At 37.4% G+C, this 22,420-nt stretch overlaps 1 protein-coding gene across 3 annotated transcripts in view; it reads right to left on the reverse strand.

The window, feature by feature from the left end:
• Positions 1–6,899: 6,899 nt before the first annotated feature.
• UNK (unk zinc finger) overlaps positions 6,900–22,420 on the reverse strand; it is a 59,654-nt gene continuing 44,133 nt past the window's right edge. Inside the window, exons 11-17 of one of the 3 annotated variants that reach the window (XM_026667478.2) lie at positions 21,392–21,460; positions 20,441–20,615; positions 18,242–18,343; positions 15,860–16,048; positions 11,337–11,434; positions 9,589–9,846; positions 6,900–7,556 (exon numbers count right to left, since the gene is read on the reverse strand). In XM_026667478.2, the coding sequence (XP_026523263.1) occupies positions 7,401–7,556; positions 9,589–9,846; positions 11,337–11,434; positions 15,860–16,048; positions 18,242–18,343; positions 20,441–20,615; positions 21,392–21,460 (1,047 nt within the window). In that variant the 3' untranslated portion in view covers positions 6,900–7,400. Of the gene's footprint in view, positions 7,557–9,588; positions 9,847–11,336; positions 11,519–15,859; positions 16,049–18,241; positions 18,344–20,440; positions 20,616–21,391; positions 21,461–22,420 lie in introns of all 3 variants that reach the window. The other 2 variants (XM_026667477.2, XM_026667479.2) reach the window with 2 other exon arrangements.

Here is a 22,420-nt window from a genome sequence, read left to right on the forward strand (position 1 = left end):
CCAGCATCTCCACTCACCATTCTGAGACCTTCAGACTATGTCTTCAACAGCCTGCAATTGTCTCTCTTCAGCCATTACAAAGTTTCACTAGAACTAGTACTTTTCTAGCTAGGTCATGGGAGTGCCAAAATTGCTGTCCCTATCTCTCATTTTTATGGCAGGGCAAAAAAGGAAAAAAACAAATGCCAAAGCCATTGCTGTTAGACCAACTTCAACTAAGACCTGCCTAAAGGCACAAAGCCGTTATGGTGAAACCCCAAACTAGCCCACTCCCAAACCCAAAGAAGCTCTAATGTTTCAAACAGCAAAACAAAAATGCATGATTTGAGATTTTAGGCAGTTGAATGAACGAAAATCAGTTTGCCTACTTTAATACAGAATCTGCTGTACTTCAAGGAGCAGTACCAAAGTTATGACAGTGTGAAGACAACAAAAGTACTCACTACAAAGCATTGAGGAAGACTTTCCTAGGTCTAGAATTTCCCCCCACCTGTGGACTCTTAGGAATGGGAATACTGGCAGTAACAACAATTTTTTTTAGAATGAGAATTTAGAATTTGAGAAAAAGCCCAAGTCTCTTTTAATTTTGTTTTTATACCATAAACATATTTTTTTAAAAAAACATCCTAAAATCCTATCATCTGTATTATACACAATGGGGAATGAATTATAGAATACAATATTAACTTATTTTAGTATATGAATACAATATTAACTTATTTTACTGTACACTGTCTTCAGATTTCTCTAAAGACATATTATGGTTTCCATAGTATCAAAAACTAAAAAGGTGACACATTTCTTTACATACAACCCATAAAATACTCTTCAGGCAGAAGCTCTGTCAAGCTTTGCCAACACTTACTATCTTTTTACTTTTCTGAAGCTTGAACAGAAAAAACTGTTCTAGTGAGATACTTTATCAATAATATGCAAGGAATTGTTCCTTACTTCCCTACCTTCTAAATATGAAGTAAATATTCTCTTATAATCCAAGTGACACCACATGTACATTCTAATACAGACAAACATATGCACAAACAAAATGGCTACCTTTTTTCTTAGAAAAAAAAATAAAAAAATTTATTGTCTTCTAGAAAATCCATCCTGCCTTTGGAAATTGTGACATAAGATCGCATTTTGTTTCAGCTCCACATGCAAATTCACTTTGCCAAGAAAGAGTGTCTAAAATTAGGTTTCTGGACAGCCAAACACACATATATACAGAGTACGAGAAAGAACAATAGCTGAAATCACAGTTCCGTATTACAGTCTATAATAATGTAATCAAACACCACATTGTACACACCATCTATTATTATTATCTTTTGGCTGACTTCTACACAGATTGGAATGGCTCTCCCTCCACCAGCCACCTTCCCTACAATGGAAAATCCAAGGAAAGAGACTGGTTAAGAAGTGCCACCATAAATACTGCAGTGTGTAGTTTTTAAGAATTTATATTGTATTATTTATGTTCTGTTTAAAACACTGGAAGCTACAAAGTGGGAAAGCCCTATAGAGATTTTTGATCCATAGTCACCAGATTTGAGGAACACTTCACTTATAATACTTCTCACCAGAAACATCTATGTTCTCATTGCATTACTTCAAAGGTTGCTATATTGGGGGGATGGGAGAGAATTAAAAATTATAATGAAGAGACTCCCTCACACATATACTGGTTATAAAAGAAACGTTAGGAATATTTAGGGAATAGTTGCAAGGCTTCCATGTGGTATCTCTGTTCTGCTCCGTTTTTATGACTGAACTGTGATTTAATAAAACAAGGTGACCCAAATTAGCTTTGAGTTTGTGCATTTCTGTTCAAAAGATCTACTTTTGAGTTTTGACTGTATTTTTGTATTATGTCTGAACACGAATCTGCAGGTAACCTTAGTGAAAAAATTAACTAGTTTCTCAAGTTATGTTTTAATGATGGTTTGTTTCCATTAACCACAATTAACACTAAAGGCAGTTGTAGAAGTTCAAACAGCACAGCAAGCTGTGAGTGTTTCAAATGGATGTAAATGAGTTCAACTTCCTTTTCATACTTGCACTGGAGAAGAGGAAGAGGAAGAGGAGACAGTAAGAACAAGCAAGGGGCCACTATCTCTTCTATCGGAGCCCTGCAGATGAGGAGAAATGCTTGACTGAAAGATGCAATACCTCACCTTCACAAAACCATTCACCTTAAAAGGAAGGAACATATGTGGGCGCTTAGAGGCTTCCCGATTAATTCTTCAATTAATCAACTATCCTATATACTTCATATAGATTTACTGACCTCTCTGAATAATGTGGATTTTGCAAATAAAATATTCATTTTTCTCATATTTGTAGCAAGATGAAAATGTCTAGTTTGGATTAGTGAGTAGTATTAATAGTGGAAATGTATTACATTTTGCTAGTTAGGACTTTGCTCAAAAAGCAGAGTTGGGAGACGAGAGGCTTTATGCTCAATTGTGTGGGGAATTCCATAATCCAAACACAATTCCTTTGGCATTTTATTAGGGATGATTTACTCACGAACCCCAATTTTTGACAGGCAGAAGCTACAGACTCTGTTGGTTTAAAAGAGAGGAATTGCGCAGATCCTCTAATGGACAATTGCTGGCAGAATAGAGCAGAATTGCTCTCAATCACCCCAGTAAACAAAACTGCCTATACAGAAATTTAATACAGAATTAAATCTTTAAAAAAACAGAGAAGCCATTTTTGCTTTTTTCACTTGATAACTAATAAAACATTCACATTTCAGGTATTTCATTTTCAATATTAAAATTCATAGAAATCTAGCATTTTTTTAAAAAAAGTGCTTTTTAAAAGAGTGGGATAGAGATATACTTGTCCTTCTTGATTCCCAGGTTTAGATAAACCAATCTACTGCTATATTCTCTTGCCCAATTATAATACTGATATCAATGAGGCAGGTGAAGGGGACATAATTGGATAAGAATCTGTTAAGCTATTTATAACAATGGGGGGAATTTTTAAATTTTTTTGTATTCTTTGGTCCTTCAAAATAAGACAGACAGAGTAGGTTGTGGCATGCATGTAAATAGCCGGCTTCACACACAAATTTCTTTTTCACATTCCACCAGCAATTTGCCAATGGAGTTGGGGATAGGAATTGGGTAAGCAACAATATTGTACAAGAGTTGTCAGTTCTTGGAAAAAGATTTTGTTTAAAAAAATCTAAATTTAAGTGACACCAAGCGAATGGTGACACACTTCCTAAAGAATTCTGCTGAATTTAATAAAGCTATGGCAATTCAGGATAAATCAGAGCATCCCACAAAGTCAACAATTCACCATGGACAATCACATAGAAAGGCAGAGGAAGCAATAAAACACAATGTTTACAAAAGTAAGTGTTACAAATCAATCACCACTAGAGCATCTGCAAATGGCTGCAATTCTGCATAAACACTATAGACCCGATTCAAAGATTTTATTTCCTATTATTTTTAAATTAGTTACCAAAATAGTTTAGTACATTTCCAGCAGAGTATTATTCCCCATAATTTAAATGTATTGTATCTGTATGTATTTTTTTAAAAAAATGTTCACATATTTTAAACAAACAAGCTTTCTTTAAGACTGAAGCATGTTTCCTGATCACGGAGACCAGGGATGCCTCATGGCACAGACATTCAAAGGCTATAACCAAAAACAACACAGCTACAAGAGTCAGCCAGCAGTGTCTCTCCATACATAAAAAAGCCAATTAAGTGTTTTTTTTTAAAAAAAAAAATGGAAGAAAACAGATACTAGTACAACATACACATTGAAAAAAGCAGTTTTATCAAACATAAAAGTTAATTAAAAAAAACCTAACCAGAGCTGCACTTTGAGATTATCTGGGAATGCATATTTAACCCCCCAAATATAGAAGGGTGGAATTATGGAAGCAAATCTAATGATGTACTTGAATTACACATGGAAAAACTATCTTGATGGTGAATGGCTGGATCCCTCTTATGAAGACAGAGTTTCCAGTGCTTTTTTAGGTTAGGAAAGAGGGTCAACTACTGCAAACAAAGCAAGACTGGTGAGCAAGGGAGTGAGAGTAAATTCTAAATATTACACTTTTACACATTAAACAACTCCCAGTGCAAAGTGGCAGATTAGAGTCCTTCTAGAGTGGACTGTTGCTTTTCATCGACTGGAAGCTGTTGCGCTGTCTGAGTAAGAACAAACTGTAGTGAGAACTCTATCACTCAGGGACAGTAGGACAACACATTCACTGGATACAAATTTTAAAAATGAAATATTCAAAACCATAAATTTCATTGAAAGTCAGTTGGATTTAGGCCCCAATATCATTTTTTTAGAACTTAACACACATAATCAAACTATCAACATAATCAGTGAGTTGACACTCCTTTGTAAAACACTCTGGGGAGAGTGCACATGGATTCTCAAAGGAAGTGATTCGCTGATGCTGCACTCTGAAGCACATTGGCTAGGAAGCAAGTTCTAGTGAGTTCAGTTGGGCTAAGTTCTGTGTAAACATGCTTAGAATTACTCCGCATTTTTTTAAATCTGATTTTTAATAAGATCTGCTTAGAGCCTGGACATTTAACTCAAGCTGGCCCACAAAAGCATGAGAAATAAATGGCTATTCCTGCAAACCCAGCTGATTGTTGCCTGGGTCTCAAGACACTTACTCATGACAGTTAGTTACTGTCCATCTGTTTTAAACAAGCCAAACTTATGTATTCCCCTAGACCGGGTGCACTGCATCCAGAAAGTGGATAATAAGAGTGGTTATTTCAATCCAGGACAAAAGATTGCCCATATTGTCTGATTTAGGTATTTGTCTAGTAAGTCCACGACAAGGAACATGCTTAGAGATTCAGACATTTTAGTCATTTGGGGATGATATACACTGTCTTCATTGAAGTTGTCTGCTGGCAGGTACCCAGCCAGAAAGAGAATTTGTACTTACCAGGGGAGTTAATGGTGATGCTAAACTAAGGGTAAAAATTAAGAGATACTTTGTGAAGAAAAGTAGAGCAGCAGGAAGGAAAACATTTCTTATTGGCGGTATAAATGCCAAAATAGAAGTGCAGGAGTAAATGCTTCTCTCCTCTCCTCTTTAGAATCATTCTTTGGATTCTCCAAACACAGGGTGTATCCTGTGTAGGCTCAAAAAATATTCCCATCCCCAAGAGAATGGTCACAAGAAGGTGACTAGTGAAACATGGGATTAACATAATTGATCCCTGAAGAACACCTAATGTAGATGCTCAAGGAAAGCTTAGAAATTTCAAGGAAATGAGAAAATTTCCTAGTAATAAGGAAAAAGGAATGTATTTTGGAACTGAAGCAGTGTGGTTTCTGAGCATAACTTTCCCTTCTCTTTCTCTTACATGTGGTGAAATGTGGCCCTTGTGGTATTCATGATAATTCTATCATAAGAAAGTGGATTAAGAGCTTTAATTCCTAAACAGCTAACTAATCTCAAAGGAGGATATTGTGACATCTCACATTCTTCATCAATTTTCATTCTGCACTGTTACATTCACCACTTCTAGCTATTTATGTTCAGTGTGAAACATTTTGAGAAGTTACATCCTGCGACCAAATTCATACAAGGGCTTCTAAGTGTTTGCAAAACTGTCTTTTTTCTGTTTTTTACCATAATTCTGTATTTTAGCAGAAATTACTAGTTTAGGGAATCCAAGTTTCGTTCAGTTTGCAACTCTAACAAAAGTCGTCAGCTATGCTATGTAAACCTTATCAGACGTTTTCTTGTATTAAATGTGGATAAAGATAGGAAAAGAAATCACTTTGCCTTATGACAGGCAGATAAAAATACATCTTCTCTACGGCATTCTGCCCATGTTTGTGTTGGTGACCACTTATCCTAAGTTAACAATACGAAGTGCTGCACAGTTCAGGAAAGGTGATTTTGTGCTGCAAATCTGCATCTTCCCCATTTCTGAATGCACAAAGGGCCATTGGTTGCTTTTAGCTACAACACTTGTGACAGCACCATTCATAGATAAGAATAATAAAGGAAATGTGTTGATTTGTTTCTTCCTACTGGCAAGAAATACCAAGTATTCAATACTAAACAAGTTAGATTACTGAGCCAAGCATAGCCCACTATGTATTGCCATCTGTAATCTGGTTTTTTTTTTAAAAAACTAAAATGCTCAATTTCTGCAGGGAGGTAAAAATCTAGGAAATTTAATGGATTGTAATTTGTTTGGTGAGTTATAAAGTTCTCTTAGACAGACCAAAAAGACTCTAAGTGGCTCCATTATCAAAGCCTGATTCTGAAACTCTTCTCCATTTCCATGATAATGCAGATTACAAATCTAAACTTTTTCTTTACAAGGTCCCACTCAAAAGTGCTACTGAAGTTTCTCAAAGTCTTACTGCAGAGTAATGCTGATGAAAAAAAGTATGTTAACATTGGCCTCACCTCTACAGTGTGTTTTGTGTTTTTATTCCTTGGACAGAATTAAAGAAGTATGCAAAATGATTTTCAAAAAAGGAACTTTTGGTTTTCCAAGAGACAAGTCAAGAAACTTTCACAATACTGGAGGCCACAAGAATGCTGAATCATTGAGGCTCATAAGCAGGGATTACTGACCAGCACGGGTAAGATTATTATGGCTGCATAAAGCCTGTGAAAGAAGTGTTTCAGAAAGCACACAGCATGAAGAAAGCATCACTCTTTCTAATTGTTAAAACAAATTATCCTTTTGCAAGATTTACCCAGCAGCCTTGAAAGCCATTCCTGGAGTGAACATTGCAAAAGATACAGCTGCTTTAGCAATTTAAAGAAAGATGTCTTGCCTTTTTGTGCATTGCAAAAGAGTTGCTTCAAAGGCTTTGCACACCTGTAATGGTTGTGATACAAATAAAAATGCTAAATACTATAGTATGAAAGAAGGAAATGAATTGAAAATTTATTTCTATCTTTTCTCTTCCCCCCAAACCCAATCCTTAGCTTGGAAATCACTTGCAAACTCTCTTCATCCTCCCTCTAAATATCTCTCCAGAAAAGGCTAAAAAAAGATTACTTCCTAATTAAAAAAGGGAGGGAGGAGAAACAGATTTTGCAAATGGCCCTTTGATCTATATTTAAAAAACTGCTCTAAAAGTCCCTAATGTGTTAGAATTAATGGGACTGCATGGGTTGGGAGCAGGGATCCTTTAAATGGGAGATGCAAAGTATTAAAAAAGTGCTCTGCAACTAATATTTTGTTTTTATGTGTGTGTGTGCATACGTACATATATACACACACATTCACACACAGATATATATATATAGACATATATATGTATATATATATATGTATATATATATATATATAATATATATGTCTGAAAAAGTTTAAAAATTCTATGTGATATGCTAAACAAATGTCCTAGTACAGTCACGACTGGAGAGCATGTGGCCTGTTGGGATGGCAGATGGGACATTCACCCTCCTCGGCACATGTTTCACACAGCACAGTGTGTTGGCACGGTAGTACCACCCGGTTCTCTTCCTGGCACTTGAGGCATTTCACCGACTGCAACTGAAACACTGCCTGAAAAGAGAAGAAGTGGGGTGGGAGAAAGGAGAAACAAGGGGGATTGTTAGTAAAACAGAATGGCCCTCAGGGACAACTGTTTTATCTTCAATAAGCAACTACTGAAGGAGCCAGAGATAGTCCAAGGGGCTGGGGGAGGGGGTTTCAAAAGAGAAAGGCATTTCCCAAAGGTGCTTTTTCAAGAGGCAACTGGACTTTCTGGTTTTCAGCTCTGAAGCTGAAGAAGCTTCTTGGATGAGAAGCAAAACATCTTCAAAGAAAATCCAGAAAGCCCAGTTGCCTCTTGAAAAAGCACCTTTGGGACAACCATGACCTGGATGACTGAGAATCTCCATAGACAGAAGGACTATTTCATTAGCTCAGTTTTCTATGTAACAATCCAGTCTTCTGTTCCTCTAACTCGGGGGTGTCAAACTTGCGTCGTCACAGCATCATCATGTGACGTATCGGGACTTTCCCCCCTCTTTGCTAAACCGGGCAGGGGTGGGGCAAGCATGTGACGCATCCGGGCCATACCCCTACTCTAACTGGTGTAGGTAACTTTCTTCTTCTCTATTCTCTTTCCAGAATTTATTTTGCAGCTCAGCAGAGCTGTCAAATAAATGGTCTCCCTTGATATACTAACCCCTTGATCCAGGAAACTATTAGATGAAAAATGGCCTGGTCTGCAACCATAAAGAATATTGGGTGGGTGGGTGGGGAGGGAAATCCATTGCCTACATCCAACTTTGGCACTCCCTAGCAACCCCTAAAATATGGTAACAATTGCTGGGTTTGGATGATATAGTTTTTGCTTGATTTGGGGAACTTTCTGCTGTCTAAGTAAAAATGGGAATATAAGCACCCTTCCCCTCCAAGGTTAAAGGTCACTACTGAAAAGCCACTAGCAGCTTGGGAGACTGAGTTACTACTCCATAATGTAGAATAGATTACCAACTACTGCCAAGAATAAAAGCAGACTGAAAGACGCTTTTTATTTGACAGATGACTGAATTCATCCTCATCCTCCTCAACTTCAAACAAAATAAACTAAAGGCTGAGGGGAAGCCTATGCAAAGAAAATGTATACTGTACCTTTTGACTATTTACAGTTTGGGGTGAAAGAGGTCCATAATTTTTCCCATGATTTTCCTACAATATTTGCACTAACTAGACACTACACATTACTAAAATATAATATAAGACCAGAACACGGAGAATTTTTTTGTAAATATATTATTTTTTTAAGACTATTATGACAAAATTCCCTTTTCCTTGCCTTTAGTCTCTTAAAACAATACCAGAGAAACCAAATAATGCATTGAGATTTTAATCATTGCAGGTAGTCTTTGAGTTATTACCATAATTGAACTGGAATTACATTCTTAAGTTGTTGCAGTTGTAAGTCAAGGCATCATGGGATTGTTCTTTTTACAAAGGTTGTTAAGTGAACACTGTGGTTGTTAAGCAAACCCTGTTGTTATTTAATGAACATGATGATTGTTAAGTGAATCCATTTTCTCCAATAGACATTTTTTGCTGGCACCAAGAAGTCGGAAACCAACAAAAAATGGTGCAAATCATGGTGATGTGACCATGGAATGCTGGAAATGGCATCACGGTGAGCCAGTTGCCAAGTGCCCAAAATGAGGTCATGTAAGCCCAAAAGGCAGTCATGTTGTAACCTGTAATCTGTTACAGGTGGTCCATCATAACTTTGAACAGTAGTTAAATAACCGGTCGTAAATTGAGGAGTACCGGTACTTGAGCCTATTTTCAAGGTAAAAAGCCAGCCTCACTTTGATCTGAAGAGCAACTGCCTAGTATTTCATCATGCCTGAAGAACACGCCCCCCACCAACCCTAACCCCCCACCCCAAAATTCCCTCTTCTGCTGAGAAAGAGCTGCATCCTGATGAAAAATCTTCTGCTATTCCTTCCAGGAAAGATAGGGTCCAACATTTAAACTTCATTGTTTATTTAACTTATTAAAAAATCCCATCGTGAGTTAAATGTGATATAAAGTTTCCATACCTCCACTTCAAACTCACCTTATCAACTCTTTCTAAATTGGCACGCAACTGTTTTTGGAGATTATAGAGTGTGGACAAGGAGAGATTTTCTAAATCAGAGAATGAGCGCAGGAACTGGGGGTCCTGGCCAGTATGGATCCGCTCGATTTCTTCCTGGAGTTTCTTGACTTGCAGTTCCAAGGTTTCTCTCTGTTCCCGGGCTAACTCACATTCTAGGGTTGCTGTACTTGCACGATCATTAGCTTCCTCTGCTTCTTTTTTCCATGCATCACAGGCCTGTGTATCCAAAGTAAAATAATATTAGTAGCTTCTCTTAATCATTTCATATGACGAAGAATAGCTATTTCTAGCCATTTGCAATTTGGGGTCAGAATTCTTCTATCTCTTGATGACACATCATATGCCTGTCAATTCTGAAATATCCTTTCAAATGCCTTGTACGCAGATCAATTTTCCTATCTGTATGAATTCCTGCAAAACAAACCCATTCAAACATAAACATGATCAGAGAAACACAGGGCGTGTTTCTGAGAAAATCCGCTGAGCAAAATATCAACAAGAGAAGAGGATGCACATTTAAGTCTGCTTTTTCTCTTACAAGTATAGATGTATGAATTGGTCTAGAGTAGCATGTTGTCCCCACAGCTTGGCCAGCACTTCAAACCACTTTTAAAATAATTACTCCAGTTGTTTCAGCTCACTGGGGGAGTATAGTGATTGCTCAGAGGCGATCGGCATGCTTTTGTGGACATGCACAGTCGCACTTCTCTGTCTGTGGACCAAAAGGGACCCTGAGATTTCCTTAAGACAGACACTTAAAAGTTTAGCATAGCTTTTATGCTGAACAGAAGAGAACAGCAGCAGACAGGCAGCAATTTCTCTAGCCAGTTCAGGGATCAATCAATCCAGCCTAGCAAGAATCAAGGAGTACTTTCACAGTATGTCAGTCATGTGACATTCCATGACGTTTTTCCCCCTTTGCGGAGCTGGTGTGGGTGTGGCCTATGCATGATGCATCTGGCCCACAAGCCTACAGTTTGACACCCCTGCCCTAGGTCAAGAATAGTATTGTAAGTGGCTGCACTACTGCTGCATCAGTGAGATGGGCAGCATAAAAATTTAACAAATAAATAAAAACAAATAGTATATTGGAGAACTGTGAAGGAAAAGAGAATATCATTTTAGAGGTGAAGCACAAGTTAAGCTGCATGAAACCTTTAGGTAGATGAGTCCAAATTCAAATTAGAAAAGGAATACTCATAGAGCAGGTGTTACCAACCCCCAGGCTACAGCCCACTACCGGGCCTTGAGTTGTAACGGGATGCAGAAGTGGCGGGTGAGCGTGCACGGTGTGCACATCCCCACTTGTGCAAGCAGCAGGCAGGCGTATGCATGCGTGTTCCATTTGCATGAGCAGCGAGCGTATGTGTCTGATGCTCGCACAGAACTATCCCTTCTCTCCCACCTGCCGTTCTGCAAAGCTGGAAAGGCTGGGGAACTCTATCACAGAGGAACTCAAGAATGTTTGGGCTTAGCATCACAATTTGAAATCTACTCCTCTGCATACCTAGGATATCAGTCTTTTTCTTTGTCCATTAGTAAAAAGATCTGTGGGGTACTTACATTACAAAATCAATTATGCCAGCTACTTTCTTAGATCTCAAATTACTCATTACTCTAGGGCTACCATGAATGCTTTAGGAAACCAACCAACCAACCAACCACCCACACAGACACACACACACACACCCTGCCAACCACACTACCTGTTTGGCTTGTTTCCAAGAATCTTCCCACTGTTTTATCGTGCTGTTAGCTTCGTCTAATTCTTGCCGCAACCTGGCCAGTTCAGCAGCACCTGGACCTGACAGAAATGCAGGTGAAGTACTGGGTGAAAAACTTCCTGAAGCAAAATGCTCCCATATGCTGCTGTTCATTCCATTTAAACCTGTTTCGTGTGGAGACAAGAAAAGCATGTTATTTCACATTTTTTTTCTTGTCCCAAACTATTTTTTTGAAAACTAGAATAAAATGCTGCCATTATTTTTTACTGGGCAATACTGCATCTGAAAACCGTTTGGGAGGGATATGCATGTATGTGCACTGTCAGTCTGCCACTTCAGCGTTAGCAAAAAGAGTGGCAGCTGACTATCTTGTGCCAACGATGCCCAGAAGCAGTTTCGTAGTACACTTAATCCACAAATGCAGTGTAGATAGATACAGGATGAATTACCTAGTGCAGATTCACACAGAGCACATGAGGAACGAATATACCATAAACTCTCGGTAAAGGCTTAGGCTTCAGGGAACAGCAATCAGCGCACAGATGCTTAAGAACAAAATGAAACAGTCACCCATTATTTCATACTTTATTTGTTAATATCTTTAGGACCACATTTGATGCCATATTTAGTTAGATATCTTTAGAATTCTGGCATGATCAAAACCCTGCCCTGCTGTCTTTTTTTACCTGGCCACTCCTGATTGGCTACTCTTGTTAGTGGGAACAGTTAAAGAAACCCTCTGAGACTCATCCATTAAATGCCAATTGAAAATTCTGACTTATTTAGCTCTAAAGAAGCCAGAATCATAACACACAGCAAACTATGATTGATAACTCTGTCTTATTAGGAAAGAAATAAAGAGACCTCAGTTCGCACATTAAGGAAATGAGAGATGGAAGAATTTGAATTTGTTTAGCTGTTCCTGTGGGCAGAAGCCAAGATAAAGTAGCATACAGCTAATTCATGATGCAGCCAGAAGTCTAAAAACTTGGATCTGAATATATGTTGGCACTTATTCAATTTTTCTCTACCCACTTAATTTTGAAAATACACACAACATTCTCTTCCTAGTATTATATATGTTATATCACAGTATCTTTTCTTTTCATTTCAAATACACAATTGTTAACAGACCAAATGTCCATCTGGACATTTCACAGAAAAATTATAATAGAGTATATTAAACTATAGTAATGTTATTTCTGTTTTGTTGTTATTCAGCATCAATCAATTTAAAATAATGTAGAGTGCCCTCAACTAGATCCTCAAATGTTAATTTGAGAAATCTTTTCATCACAACAGATCAATGTATCTTTAGATAAGGCACTGGAATGAGGCACAGAATCTGATATTAAGGGGAAAAGATATACCACCCACTATATAGTATTGAAAGTGTGACTGTAAAAATCCAGTGATACTTCTAAGAGAAAAAGGACTGGCTAATTTGCTCTGCTGAGAGAACATTTATACGGTAAAATTGGTTCATTCTTAAAAATGATATAAAGTAGGCTTCTGGATCTACTCCATTTAAATCACAGCATACAACCATTCCATATCTGGTGGAGATAAACTAATTCTCCTGCTGTCTGCCAGAGATCACACAGAAAAATGGAGTGAAGTGTTTAGTTTTAGAATATAAGGGTGATCCAGCAAGTATGCAGAACAAGGATGGATCTATTTCTTATCAAACATTTGCTCAGATAAGGAAAGATGCTGTAAATCAAATGAGTTTTTGTAGGTATCTCTCTGCTCCAGGCACATGAAAATATTTTTTTTCCACGCAGAATATATAGTTTACTTTCAGTTTAAGTTTGCTGTTCAGCAGCAGTGCTTAAGCTACACTATAAAAAGCATGGCTATAGTCTCGAAATAAATTGACCACACAGAACTGCTAAATTGAAGGCACACAGTATTGCAGAAGAACTCAAAAGCATAAAGAAATATATGCTTATAACAAAATATTTCTTAAAATTCTACATATTTTAGGTCATTCATCATGTTGATTTGCTATCATGTTACTGCTGACACTGTTTTTGTAAGCATGAAAGCTGTTTATGTTTTTGCAGGAACAAAAATTCTAGAGCTAAATTACTCATTGAAGAAAATCTTTCCCTCTGCCTTAGGCAGCCTCTTCGTGAGATGCCCTTTTACAGTCCAATCCTTACATGTCAGCTTAGAAATCAGTTCCACTCTAATTAAATGAGGACCTACCTCCAGGTCAATGTGTACACAACTGCAATAAGAATAGCTCATATACTCATTGCTGGAGATCCCTGTATGTATGTGATAACTTTAACTTTAATAAATAAATAAATAACGGATGATGCAAACCGAGCACAGATATATGATATATACGTACGCTCCTTTCAGAGAAAGGAGTTTAATGAACTGGATATAATTACCTTATAGCAAAATCAATCCAGTTGTATTACTGAATAAGGAATCCTGGGAAATGAATGTTTAAGTATTGATTTCAGTGTAATATATTTGTTTAGGACCTTCAATCATATCCTAATACTGTCTGTCCTTTCTTACACAGTGGGGTGCATCGGTCTGTTCTGCAATCATCTCTTACAATCTGCCTGATCTGCCATCCCTAGTTACTAAAGTGTGTCAATTGCACAGTGCTGAAAATCAAAAGTGTTGCAATATATGGAGCAATGAGTTTGTTCAAAGTAAATGATTACAAATGCGACAGACATGTATGACCGAACACGTGAAAACATATGACTTGATTTTAAGGTCTCTTCACCAGCTTTGAAACAACATTCCCGCCTAATTCTTTTATCAATCCTTAATTTCTAGTCAATTCTTAATCTTTTAATTCATATGTCTTACCTATTGTGGAATAAAAATCGGTTATGCTATACAAACATAGAGGACATTAGATAAATATTGGTTTGCAGATGTAAAACATTAGCCTAATTTAGCAAACTGAAACCAATAAGCTATCTACAACTCCTTTGTTGATTTCAATGAATGTATTTCACAGCATGACTACCTCGGAGTCTGATTGGTTACATATAATGAAAAAGATATGGTTTCCATCAAATCAAACTCAATTCCTGGTGATTATATGGACATGCCTGTGTTGTCTCCTTGGTAACCAAAAAAAACCTGGCTTGTTATTGTTTTCTTCTGGGATGTTTCTTCAATTTCTCAGTCTAATGTACATAATATATATAATAGAATAGAAGCAGCACATTGCTTAAATTTGCGAAACACGCTAGTTATTAGTACTTCCTTCATTAAACACAAAATGTGACCCAAGGCCTCATTTTAATGCTAGAGTTCAATGTTAGAACATCTGATCAAATAATGAATGCTTTTATGCCTACTGTTGTAAGATTCACACAAAAATAAGGCAGATGCTGCTTTAAAATTGACATCTAAAGAGAAATATTTTGTTCAGGTGCTGTCAGAATATTTGTTTATAGGAATCATATTTGTAAGTGAAAGCAGTGTAGGTATGACAAGTTTATTCTGTGTGAATTAAAACTGATAACTAATGACATTTCATATTCATACAGTTGTTATAAATTATTAATAGACATATCAGTAACCAGTTTTGCCCTGTTTGGGACTCATTAAATGAATATTGCAACAAATCTTCCTAAAGAGTTCAAACCCTCAGTCAAGAATTGAAAAATGGAATTCAGGGGAATTGAACTGCTGTTCACATGGTTACTGAACTTCTACATTCAGTCTATTGAATGGGTCTACTTGCATATTTGAGATTGAATTTGCTGCAATCTGAAATCACCTATCCAAACTAAATCAGATGTGAGTTCAAGGTTCAGCCTTCCCTCTGAAATCCATGCACAATTAGTAATTATTCTTTGTTATTAAGTCTTCAATGGTACAGGTCATACTCGACTTTCGACCACATGGGGACCAGAATTTCGGTTGCTAAGCAAGGCAGTTGTCAAGTGAGTCTTCATGGCCTTTTTGGTATGAGTGTTAAATGAAACACAGCAGTTGTTATGTGAATCATGACATCGTTTAAGTGAATCCAGCTTCCCCCTGTGACTTTGCTTCAGAGAAGCCAACTGGGGAGATTGCAATGGCAATCACACAACCCTGGGACAATGCAGTCATCATAGAACATGCCAGTTGCCAAGTGCCCAAATTTTGATCATGTGATGCTGCAATGGTTTTAAGTATGTAAACTGCTTGTAAGTCACTTTTTTCGGTGCCGTTGTAGCTTTGAACGCATGTTAAATGAATTGTTGTTAAGTCGAGGACTATCTGTACTGGATTTATTTGATTCATTCTTTGTCTGCAACGTAGTCCCGTTCAAAAAAGTTAAATCCTATCACTGACCTTAGATCTAATGACTCTTGTCTAATTTTACAGAAACTGGGCAATACATCATGTTAGATGGCAACAAAAATGTGAACATTCAAATGAAAGTTAATTTAAAAAAAAAAAAAGGAAAATACTTACATGGCATAGACAGTGAACATGTTAACAGATATACTCTCATGCTTACATTGGGCATTTACCTAATGATCCATGAGAAGCTGATGTCCCCAGGAAAGTATTTTCTGATTGGCTTAAGTGTCCCTGGGACTGATGGAGGAAATGCGATGATAAGCTGACCGGTGGAGAAGGAGAGGCAGAGTGAAAGGAGGCAGAACTTCCAAGGGACCCAGGGATATTTACAGGAGCAGAACTTTGCAGCAAACTCCCACCTGAACAAAGAACACACAGAAAGTATGGGAATGTGGAAGCCATGAACTATGAGTGGAAGCACAGCACAGGAATTTGAACAGCAGGTGTTTGCTTCACTCTCTGCACCAGTAAAAGGATGGGTGAATCCAGAATATTCCTCTAATCTATACCTTTCTATACCTTCAGAGCTGGTATTGTAAAAATTGTCTCTACGGCCAAGGAAGGTTAAAAAGTAAACTAATGAATGTTAGCTGCAAAACACTGGGAGTCAGGGTTAGGGTTAGAGTTAAGAATCAGAAGTTCTCCAGTACACAAAAGACAGCTTACAATCTAAAGAGATATTTAGATAGCTGATTTTCAATTCTTGTAGCTCCGTAATAACACTATTTATACACATATTTAAATTAATTTTCTACTATCCCCATTATTTAATAGTTCAAGAGACTACATTTTTATGACAACTATAGTATCTAGTAATGATTATATCATGATTATATATCATAATTAGAATATAATTATGATTTATGCTTTTTTTAAAGAACGGGAAAATAGGTGTTTGTCAAATCATATAAATTAAGAAGTACATTTTTCAAGGACAGTCATTTGAATTACATGGCATCTCTACTTTTTATAGATCATGCCAAAGATATTCTTGCAAACTGAACCTCCCATTCCATCGTAAGGATAAAAGTTTGTTAAGAGATAGCAAATGGGACAGACTTCTGTATTCAGGCACTGTGCCGAAGGGAAAAAAAACGGAGCTTAATTTCTACATGCAGAAACACACTCATAAGATGTTCTAGCAGAAGAGATCAGTAAACTGGTAGCATAGCAATTATTTATGCTTCATCTCCAGGAATGGGAGCAGGGTAAATCACCTTCCCATTTGGCTAGAGGAGTCCCAGTTGCATGGCACAGAAAAGAAATCAAACTCACTAGCCCATGAAAGTTGTTAGTATTGCAAGAATAATTTTTTTCTCAGTTTTAATAATGCTTGAGGACACATAGCACTGCCTGCAAAAGCTTCAAAACTAAAGGGACTCCTATGTGGCGCAGAACTTCCCACCCTCCTTTTACCCTAAAAGTTGCAACTGTAGACCAACCAATTTGTTCTTCTGGCTACGGTATATGAGATGGCTTGCAAGGCAACAAAGTTTTCCGATAATCTGAAAAACCAACTTCTCACTCATATATATGAAACCAAAGAGGATGCTGCTTGCAGGAATAAGGCCTAACTCTAAAGGAAAAACAACAAGGGACCATATTCTCCCTATTTATTTCCAAACTGATCTTAGCCCAAATCAATATGGGCACAGTATCGCTGCCAAGTGGTTTGATGTTGAATACTATCTCCTCAAAGTAGAACCATTTTTTGAGAAAACAGAACATATACTGGGCACATGACAGGCGAATTCTAATTTGCAGAACTACTCAAATCTGAAGCACAGGATAGGATATGCTGAAATAAGGACAGGATATGCTGAAATAAAACTATGTGTTGATGAAAAGACAGTTGCAAACTCTTTTGTAATTTAAAAAAAAAAATCTGATACCAAAGTGGTTTTAAGCTAAGGGATGTGCCTTAAAAAAAGTGTAGTGGCAGCAGTGAGCCAGAAGGCACTTACCGATTTGCACATAGTTTCGGTTCACAAAGAAATGTTTTGTCAATTACTAATGGGATTTGTACACTTAGAACATAGCAAGGTTGCATAGACTATATTCACTTGAAAACCAGACATGGAGCAAAAAATAAATAAAAAAGACACTGGTTTGAAATGACCACATACAAGGGATGAGATACACAAGCGGTAGTTTGTCAATGTGTGGCGACATGCCTTGCCATGATCCTGTGACAGCAGAACAGTGATACCAATCCAATTTGTTTCCTACTATTTAAACCAATTCCCCCCCCCTTCCATGATAGTTTTGTGTCAGAATTTTGTGAACATGTTTAGTGTGCCACTGTTAAGATATTGTAAAGCAAAATAAGCCATGCCTATTTCGTAAACGTAATTGGGACATCAGAAACCAGTGAAAGATATTTCCAATTTGCTAACCAATGAGGGTCCTTTGGCTCTAAGGTCCCGCATTGGCCTTTAACCAGTATGTCATGTAAGGGCTGGTTCTGAGAGCTTGCTAGGCTGCTTCAGCCAGCTGATGGGGCAAACCCTGCTTGGCAGAAGATCAAAGAAAGCTCTGTTGCTTTCATGTACCTATCATGATGCCACTCGTGTGGGGCACCGAGCTGCTGTCAAATGTCTTCTCCAGGGCAGCCACTCCGAATTCGTTCAGGTCCAGGTCATCCAAGGCAGACTCTGCCAGACAGAGGCACCAATTATATATTACAAAAAGGACCAACAAGGGAAAGGGAAGTCCAAAGAGTTTACAAAGAGATGTCACTGCTCTGGACCGGAGAATCTACAATGCAAGGCTGCCATTAGTCGTTTAAATGATTCAGCTTTCAATATTGTCTTTCTATTGCCTGATCTGAGTCCGAAGTCTCTTCAGTATCAAGCTGATCCCATAGATTGACACTGGAAACAACAGCAATGCAAAACAGATCTCCCTGCACACCTGCTGTACAGCTTGACCTTGGGTAGAAGTACATCCAGGGTTGGCTTTAATAACAGGTGCCCGTCCCAGTCACCTGGCAACCTAGGTGTCCATGATGCATAATGATTGGAATTCGCTAATCCTATACTTAGGAATTCCACCGTGGAGAGCAACTTGGATTGCAATTAATGATAGAGGAGATGGCAATAGGAATGAGGTGCAAGTATGGTAGTGGAAAGAAGGAAGTGTGTATGGCAGTAATATAAGAGGTTGTGTGTAGGTGGGGGGGAGGGGAAATGAATTAGCATATCCTATGAAACAGGCTATAGCTAGCAGTGGCCCAATAATGAGCCAGCCATGTAGCACGGACACTGCCAGTTGGGGATGAGATGGAGCAAACCTGCACAGGATCATCCCTGGGGGTATTCCTAGCCAATGTATTATGTCTTGTCAAATGTTGTCTTATAAAGCATAGCATGGGTTGTGCTATATGCATGACATTCTTGTCATTTCAAAAAGATAAAGGCTACAATACAAATAATAAACAATTTTAGATACTGAAAATGGATGTTCCCCTCCCTCACCCTCCTGCATAGTTTATATTCAGTTTTAAAGTACTGCCTGGAAGGTTACTTCTAGAGCATTTAGAAAGCACATAAAAGGGTTTCAGATTTCCTCAGCAATTTCCTATTAGAAAGTGTAAGAAGGTCCCTGTCTAGAATTAAGAAACATATTCCCCACCAGATCCCTCGTAAGTGTTTTAATTTAGTGGCAAGAGTTGTCTCTTTTATTTGTATCATTCCAGGCCTGTAATAGAACATCAACAGTTAATTAAAATGATAATAAGTTACCTGGAGAATAAGAGACATGTATCAACCAATGCTAAATATCAATAATAATAATAATAGTCAATTGCAAAAGGCAGCTTTACTTGGAACAGAATATATCCTGCGACGATATCTTTAATATCATTAAACAATACTTGTCTCTCCCAGGTCCTTGGGAAGGACTCAGTGGACAAAAATGCCAAATCCAGTTTAAAAATCTGGTTGACTGTGCAATCAACCATAAAAATAATAATAATAATAATAATAATACATTTAAAAATGAGAAATGGTAATCCTTGTACAATCTGCACTCTTACTCTTCTTGGAAAGTCTTAGAAATGTAAATATGATAACATATGAACCCTTAAACAGAAATGTAAGTAAAATCTTTTTTAAAATCTGCACTTGAAATGTTTTGTTATTGCTGTCATAAATGGAAAAGTTTCATCTTTTAAAAATATTTATAAAAACAGCTGCTCAGTAACAGATTATATATGTCACAGGACTGAATTTTTAGTGGATTGGCCCACACAATGGCACACTGAGCCAATTTGGTGACTTATGAGTTCAGGAAATATAGGATATGATGAAAAACATCAAACAAGATCTACACACACATATACACAGAGATTTAGGAGCAATCATGATCTTTCACTGACCATCCTGTCACATTGTCTGCTCTAGCAAAAACAGCAGAGCTGTGTCACAATCCAATAAGTTTATTGTTGTATAAAATCTTATTCCACAATAAATTTATTAGCCTTTTAAAAGATAAAGGACTGCGTGTAGTTTTTGCCATTTTTTTTTTTACAGAATTCAGCTATGGGACCTGTTATGTAAGATTGTTCTATAATTTAATTTATGAAATATGAAAGAGTTCATACTAAATATAAGTCATCAGCCAAGTCACAAAGCAATAAAGCATAGTTTCTACTGTAAGTCCTCTAAATAAAACAATCGAAGCCTTCCCACCCATAACGGATATGCTTCTTCTGGATTCCCTGCACCATCAATGTGCATAGGCAGTATTACCTATCACGGACTCCACAGTGTCACTAGTTGGGTAGAAAGGAAGGGCATTGGCATTCATGCCTGGTACACTGCTGGTGCCTGCTGGGCTTGGTGGTGTTGCTGCCAAACTAGAAGTAATGCTAGAGGAGATGCTAGATGTCAGTGGGCTGCCAACTGGAAGAATCCCTAATATATCCTGAAAGAGGAAAATAAATTCATGTATTGATGTATTGAAAATACATTCATGTATTCCTATGATGCAACAGAATATTCAGAGAGAAGTAATGATATACTTGTCATAAAGTAAGTATTTCTGCCTAACATTTATATCTTATCTTTTAATTCTAAGGTGCACTCAGGGCAGCTGATTGGTTCTTAGTATTTAATACAACACAATACAATAAAGGAAAACTGTTTGGGATTCTTTTAGAACAGAGTAACAGAATAATGGAGTTGGAAGGGACCTTGGAGGTCATCTAATCCAACCTCCTGTTCAAGCAGGAAACCATATAACATTTCAAATGGTGGTCCAATCTTTCACTAAAAACCTCCAGTGTCGGAGCACCCACAAATTTTAGAAGCAAGTCGTTTCACTGATTAATTGTTAATCAGTTCATGTATATTGTTAGCTGCATCATACCATCAAGTTATATAATTCATGAAGACTGTATAATCTTGCCATTCCAAATTCAAAGGAGGCCTAAACTAAAGATTTGTGAACTGCAGCGAACCTTCCTCCAATAATCTATCTAGTCCAAGCAGTATTCAAAATTCTGAGTTCATAATTATCTATTCACACCAACTTCATTTTTTTTTTAATCTGAAAGAAACTAGACTGATTCTCAAACACTTAGGAAAGTGTCAATATCCTTTCAACTCCAATTAGCTTTTCACATATATCACCAACTGAAATCTACACATGAGACTATATGGGCCTTTAGAAACTAAGCAGCATCCCCTGGAGTAACATACCTGCTTGGGTTGTAACAGAGGTTGTTCTTGGGTTCTATGTTCCATGGAATGGGATTTGATTTTTGCCTGCTGCGGTAATTAGAAGGGGGAAAAAGACATTACATACCACTGAAATTGTCAACTTCTTCAGATGTTTACAGCACTTCTTCTCTTATTTTGTTACTTTCTGTAAACTACAAAGGAAAGGGCCAGAGGAATTCCTGACACTAGCAAACAAAACATATTGTACTGATATTTTCTCTTTTCTTTAACATCTACTTTTAAAAAACTAGAAGAGATAAATGATAGCGAAATACATGGGGATAACAAATGGAAGAAAATGTTGTTTATATAGATTTAAAAAGTTCTGTGAAGGGGAAGGAAAATCTGGATAGGCTATGCCTAAAGATACAAATTACTTTAGAAACAGTATGATTAACTTCATAATACAGGATAATAGTACTGTATTATCAGTGAAATGGGCTTGAATTATGGCCATAATTGTTGAAGAAAAAAAGGAATCCCCCCCCCATTGGTCATTAAATGAGGCAGTCAGTTAGCAAGAACTATTCTGAATAAATTCTCATTTGCTTATCTAAAAGATGAATTTATATTTGCATAACTTTTATTTTGGTCTATTTTATGAATCATTTCTGAAGCTTCCAAGTCTAATTGACATTAAATAGAACAAATATGTTTATTCTGAATGTCCTTTCCCAGACTTCCAATTCTTTTGAGATTTGTTTTTCTTTAAAATACAAAACCTTTCCAGCAATGTCATTATCTCTTGCTCAAAAGCCTCTTCATACTTCCTTGCGTTTACATAAGTTCTCGTGACCTGCACCTCTTAGATTCCCGCAATACTATATAGCAGAGGTCCCCAACTCCAGGTCCATGGATTGGTCCCGGGCCACAGCATGCCAGAAACCAGTCTGCACAAACAAGGTAAGCCCCATCCATGGGATGCAGATAGCACATGAAACCACGCCGACTCCAGTCCACAGAAAAACCTCTGTCCACAGAACCGGTCCCTGGTGCCCAAAAGATTGG

The sequence above is a fragment of the Notechis scutatus genome, chromosome 2 (assembly GCF_049901735.1).
Source record: "Notechis scutatus isolate UNSWTSFEM ecotype Mainland chromosome 2, rNotScu1.2, whole genome shotgun sequence".
Taxonomy (NCBI): domain Eukaryota; kingdom Metazoa; phylum Chordata; class Lepidosauria; order Squamata; family Elapidae; genus Notechis; species Notechis scutatus.